Source organism: Chinchilla lanigera, unplaced genomic scaffold (assembly GCF_000276665.1).
Source record: "Chinchilla lanigera isolate Chin_1 unplaced genomic scaffold, ChiLan1.0 scaffold00037, whole genome shotgun sequence".
NCBI classification, from domain to species: domain Eukaryota; kingdom Metazoa; phylum Chordata; class Mammalia; order Rodentia; family Chinchillidae; genus Chinchilla; species Chinchilla lanigera.
The window spans coordinates 11,167,743-11,174,146 of record NW_004955438.1 but is presented as its reverse complement, the minus strand read 5'-3'; the positions used below and the strand labels follow the sequence as shown (position 1 = coordinate 11,174,146).

General features: G+C 46.2%; 1 protein-coding gene across 4 annotated transcripts in view; it reads right to left on the bottom strand.

Moving 5' to 3' along the window:
* The window catches only part of Zc3h14 (zinc finger CCCH-type containing 14), a 49,852-nt gene extending 49,554 nt beyond the window's left edge, over nucleotides 1–298 (bottom strand). For 2 of the 4 annotated variants that reach the window (XM_005390258.2, XM_005390261.2), the window contains exon 1: nucleotides 123–297. In XM_005390258.2, the coding sequence (XP_005390315.2) occupies nucleotides 123–158 (36 nt within the window). In that variant the 5' untranslated portion in view covers nucleotides 159–297. Of the gene's footprint in view, nucleotides 1–122 lie in introns of all 4 variants that reach the window. The other 2 variants (XM_005390262.2, XM_013517168.1) reach the window with 2 other exon arrangements.
* Between the last annotated feature and the right edge of the window lie 6,106 nt (nucleotides 299–6,404).

The window sequence follows — 6,404 nt, the reverse complement described above, 5'->3', positions numbered from 1 at the left end:
GCAGCGGCCTGGACGAGGAAGCGCCACCGGCCGGGCCCACCGGCCCCGTTACTCCTGGCAACCGCCCGCCCGCCCCGGCCCAGCCTCACGACCCCGCTCGGCGCCGCCGATGCGGGCCTCACCCGGATCTTGCGGCTGATCTCGGTGCCGATCTCCATGGCTCCGCGGCGGCCAGCGGGCTCCGCGCTGCGCAGCGTCTCGCTTACCTGGAGCCCACCCGGGCTCCCGCTCGGCAGCCACCGCCGCTCCGCCTCCGGCCGGCCGCGCGCACTGCGTGTCCCCGCCCCCGCCGGCCCAGAGCCCCGGCGCAAGTCGGAGTGCGCACGCATGCGCATGCGCATACGCATGCGCCTCGCGCACCTGAGCTCGCGCGGGCCATGCTCTGGCGGCCTCTGCTGGCCTCGCCGAGCACGGTGGCGTGGGCTAGGTCCGACTTTACCTGTGCACGCTGGATATACTCATTCTTTGCTTCCCTAAATCTCCACTTACTGTTTTTTGCTCGCCTTTGGACAATAAGGCTGAATTAAATGTGCAGGAGAAAGATTTCGGACTGTGATGTGATATCTGAGTTCAAATGCGGCTTTCGCTTACTGCTGCAATGGCATGGCTCCAGATATTTCAATCAAAGCCGCAGTTTTCTTTCCTGTGAAGTAGATGGCCTGCCAAAGGTTACACTTGGAGGGAAAATGGGATATCCGAAGCCTTTCGACACAGTCCTTGCTCCGACTCTGCAAACCTGGGTTTGTTTCCCCTCCCTTCTTCCAGCACAATGTGGCAATTTCTGCGCCCGAGCCCTCATCTTCCTGCTCCTTTGAGAATTCCCTTTTTGGGCAGCTTTTGATTTTCAGGCTTTGGGTTGTCACATCTAGGCTGATAATGACTGAATTTCCCATCCGCCTTTGTAAAAGACAATTTAGTTAGCTTGTAAATAGTAAGGGAAGCTGGGTGTGGTGGCGCACGCCTGTAATCCCAGCACTCAGGAGGCTGAGGCAGGAGGATCATTGAGTTCGAGACCAGCGTGAGCCACAGAGTGAGCTCAAGGCCAGCCTGAACTCATAGCGAGAAACTGTCTCAAAAAGACCAAAACAAAACCAAAAAAAAAAGTAAGGGACAGGGCCTGAGGTAAGCCCAATGGTTAAAAAGAAAATAGCACGTACAGCGAGTTAGGAGCTAATCCAAGCCATACAGCTAGTTAAGCTTGGAAATGTAAAAACAAACACAGGGGAAAAAGAGCTCTGATAAGATCTCTAACTCCCAAGGAAAAATGTTACTTCTTAGGTAAAACATGCTAAGTTAGTTAACAACTCCTCCCTACCTCTGGGCTAGACTTGGAGAAACTTGGAAATACAATGTAACTGGTTCCCTTTGAGCTCAGTATCTTTTTAATTTGGCCAGCTGAGCAACTGATTGTCTATAAACTTTATACCGCCTAAATCCCAATTGATTACTCTAAATCCACAGAGCCACTACGATAGGTGACCACTGGATAACTAAACGAGTTCCTGCTCTCTGCTCCTTGCATGGGACCAAGACAAAGGAAACACCTTAGCAACCCAGTCAGGACGTCACCAGGAGCTTTTTTTTTTTTTTTTTTTTTTCCTTTCTCGTAAATTTCCAATGAACACTTCACCTTTAACCTCCTTTCTGTCCACACTTTCATTCTTCGACTATGTGAGACACAGGCACGGTTTGCAGAATGATAGCCATTTCATCTTTTTTTTTTTTTTTTTTTTTTGAGGAAGAAACTGTGATTATTTCTACTTAGGAAAAATAAATTTTTATTTACATACCTTCTTGAAATGTTACACATGTAAAACCAAAGTATTCACCAGCATAAATAATGTTACAAAAAATGTATAATTTGGCTATGAACATCTTCAGAAATATAGAAGCTCATGTTAATATTTTACTATCTCCGGATTTCGGAGGGGGGGCGGTTCACTGTGTACTTCAGGCTGGTCTTAAGCCATGTAGCCCAGGTGGGACTCACACTCATGGCAATCCTCCTGTCTCAGCCTCCCAAGTGCTGGGATTACAGATGTGCACCACTATACCTGACTCCAGGATACCTTTTTAAAGACATTAAATCAAAGATACCTCTCAAAAAGCTCTTTTCCTGAGGAAACAAAATGAAGCAAAACAAAACAGATTGTTCTAGGGACAAAATTTCAGCTTATCTATCTTAGTAGTAGTAGACTAAGAGCTCGTTCATTACCTGTTTTCTGTAACAAAGGGGGAATCAGTTCTTCACTCTATATTCCTCCCTTGCCATCAACTAAGCCAAGAAACACACAGGCATTTCATCTTGACTTCTCACCTGAGCCCTGCCCTCAAATTCTAAGTGACCACACGCACTTTATTTTCTCCCAGTCAAAGATGTCACAATTAAAGTCATCATCAGCTCACATTAGCTTTTCTTCCTAATTTTCCTTTTTCTATCCATAGCAGTTTACTTCTCTCTGTTTTGGTCACAAAACCTTGGAGCCAGCATAGGCGTAAAGAGAGGTCTCCCTCCACTCCCATATCCACCTATTTCCTTAGTGGTTTCTATTAGTTATCTGTTGCTTCATAACAAATGACCATAAATTTAGCAGTTTTGAGCACAAACATTTCTCATGTTTTATTTTGTTTTGTTTTGGTGTTTTTGAGACAGGGTCTCGCTATGCAGTTCAGACTGGCCTTGGGCTCACTTTGTAGCCCAGGCTGGTCTCAAACTCGCAATGATCCTTTTGCCTCAGCCTCCCAAGTGCTGGGATTATAGGCATGCGCCACCATGCCCGGCAGAGCACAAACATTTCTCATCTCCTGGTTTCCATGGGTTAGCAATCTGAGTACACCTTCATTAGGTGGTTGGCTCAGGACTGTAACCACCTGCATCAGACAGGTTGTGTTCTCATCTGAAAAAATTCCTTTTTAAGCTCATTCAGATGTTCAGCAGTGTGTGATCACGGTACCCGAGGTGCCTGGGCTCAGGTTTTTGCCTACGTGTTACATTTGTTATTGGGTCAGCATCTGTTACGTGGCCTGCACATACACAATGAACATGTAAACAAGTAATATATGTGCCTTTGTTATTTTTCTCATTGCTGAGACAAACTACCCACAAGTTAAAGAAGAAAAAGTTTATTCTGGACCACAGTTTATAGAGATTTCAGCCCATATTTAGCTGGCCCCAAGGCAGGGCAGTGTAGGGAAAGTTGGAGGACAATCAGGGGAAGTTAAAGTGCCTCTGAGGTTGCCGGCAAATAAAAAGTTAAACCCCTGCTGGAGAGGGAGAAGGTAACAACACAGAGAGCTGATAAGGCTGGCCAGGCTCACTTCACGCCAAGACACAATTCCCTCCTCCCTCCATCTTCAATTAAGCACAAGAAAAGCAAAGTGGGGAGGGAGAGGACTATATTGTAAAAATTCAGTGTATAAGTTATACACCAGCACTTAAACACTCACACAACCATACATAGAAATACAAATACATTTTATTATTCTCACAATATTTGGGGGGGGTGGTTTTCTGGTACCGGGAATCGAACTCATGACCTTGCACTTGCCCAGGCGGGCACTGTGCCGCTGAGCTAAATCCCCAGCCCCTATTCTCACAATATTAATATACTAAAATGCACGTGTGTCCTTTTTAGTAATTAGGCCTTGAATATAACTCTGCTCTAAATCTCACAATATAAGCATGTGGACAACACAAAGAGACCAAAGAAGTGCTTCCGAAAAAGTACACGTAGGTAATGGAAGGGGCAACAGCCAAGTCAGGGGTCTCAGAGCTCAAAATAGCCAATCAAGGTATATCAACTCTCAAGGAGGATAGTCCCTTTCTTGCCGTGTAATAAAAGAAGCTTAGAACAAAGACCCTCGAGGGCCAGCTCTGGGTTCCCTACCTTACCCCAACAAGGTAGCAATCTATTATTTTTTTCTTTTTTTCCCAATAAAATCACTTTGCTTCCCGTTTCTCTTCCCTTTGCAATAAAGTGATTTTGTTTCTCCTTCTAAATTTATATCTCTAATTATTTTATTGATACAAGTTTTTTTACAGACCCTAGACGAAAACCTATCCTCATGAGACATAACAGCAACATGGCAGAGGGGCATCATAGCGGAAAAATAGTCCATGGTGTGGCAGGCAGAAGGCAGGAAGCAGCAAGCAGTAACCCTGCTCTCTTCTCTGCCCCTTTATATTCCACCCAGGCTATAGGCCTATTGATTGGTACCACCTATCCCCAGGGAAGCCATTATCAGTGGATCAATTTACTACCACCCATCTTAATCCCAATGTCACAAGCCCTAGATCCAGCTAGCTTCAAAAAGCCCCACCTACAAGCATATGAGGCTTTGGGGGACATCTAGATACAAGTCATAACATTGTTTCATACACCTTAGCAGCTTGCCAGCTTTGAGTGGTATCCTATAAGAGGGAGTGGGACCCTTCAGAGCTGCTCCCCATACAACCGAGATAGTAAGGGCATGTCAGACATTCCCATGGTTCCACGTTCTTTCTTTGGACTACGCAAATCTCAAATGAACCTTCCTGCCCTGACTAGTGCTGAACAACTAGTGTAGCTGGAAATATTCACAGCAGCCCGGTATGGAACCCTGTGCTCCCCTAGGTGGGATAAAGGGGTAGCAACCCTCCTCTTGACATAGGCCCCTTCTTAGGCTTGAGAAGAGGTGGATAGTTCACCCATCTTGATAGAGAAAGATGGGAGAGTTCCTGGAGAAGACTGCCCTCATTGCTGCTGAGGAGGCATAGTAGTTGCTTTTTAATTGCCTTAGGACTGAGATTCATGAAAATTAAACACCTACATCAGGGAATTGGAAGAAGAAAGAGCTGCTGCTTGAAAATTGTGTTCTGAAGGAACGCATGTCAATAATACAGCAGAGCTCGCAGATACAGGCAACCCAGAAGCTAAAGACACTGCACCAGTTCACGCAGGAAGGCCCATCCAGTGGTGAGGCAAACATAAGCAGCAGCAGCAGCCCATGGCACCTGACAGGGTGGTAGCAGGTCCTGCCTAAATGAAAGAGTTCACCATGTACCTCCCCTATGCCCAGGCTGAACTTGTAGGTTTAGGGAGGCAATTTAGACAATCCCAGCTTGACTGCTTGGTTGCTGCAACTTGGTGGAGTGCAGGGATGGATGGTATTTTGTACAGTAGGCAAGAGGTGGACAGGTTGGCCTCAATTGCTAGCTACCCCTCCCTTAGACAACGGCTGCAGAGCAGCAGCTGGTATGGACAAGGGAACCACTCTTTGGCTTATGGTAGCCATTCTTACTGTGTGGACCAATGTGAGGAATATGACAGCGACAGTGAGCCAATGGCAGCCATTCACTAGCCTTCTATAGGTCTCACGGGAGTTGGGTATGTGACAGGTAATGTTTTATCTTAACACCCAGGGGGCCCTGATGATGAACGGTTCACAGCAAGCAAGAGGGTCATGGTCCTCCAGAATGCTCCCTCTTCCTCCTTTGGGTCACTCGTGGTCATCCTGGCTCTCTGTGTGAGGTGTCAGATCAGTGAAATGATTACTATGGTGTCCAGCCTAGTGGAGGCTGAGACTAGAAGGCAGGGCTGTAACGTGTACTGTGTCATGGACACTCCCGACCAAAGGGGACAAAGGGTGATGAGGGAAGGCCATGAATGTCACAGAAAGGCTCAAAGATTCCTCCCTCTTCAGAGGTGCACAAATGCCGGGAAGAGTAATTGATGGTGACCACTATGTATGAGCAGGATTTAATATTAACCAATTGCCTTTCCATGTTTGCTTGGGAGTTGTCTGAAGCTTAGGCCCTTGTCCAGAAATGGGCAGTGGACTCATAGTAAGTGAACCTCTATGAGTCACCGGGTCCCTACTGAGGCCTATGAAGTTGGGAAGTCTTAAAGGACAAGACAAGGCCACGGCTGAGGACTTTTAGCTCCAACCCCCATTAACTAGGAGGAGACTGCAGGTGAAGGCATATCGTTCCTCTGGTGAAGGTCTTTCTGAAGTTAATTTAGTTCTCCCAAAGTAACATAAGTATTAATCGAAACATTCCCTAAAGGGTTTCCCAAGTCTTGCCTAGATTCCTGCATTTTCTTCAGGATCCCCCTCATTTATTTGAAAACCTAATAAATACAGGCCACCCAGGGAAGTCTGGGCCTTAACCCAGAGGATCTTAAGTTTTATAAGAGAGTTAGACTCTTCTGAAGCCCTAAAATCATTTTAATTGTCTCATTTATTTAAACCTTCATTGTCCACTTGTTTGGGAGATTATGGGTTTGATCAACCCACAGGAACTAAGGGTTATTAACCTGATACATAATCATCCTACAGCCATGGCTCAGGCCATTAATTTAGTGTTTTGGGGGGGGAGTTGGGGTTTTGGTTTTTTTTTTTTTTTTTTTTTGGTGTTTTTGAGA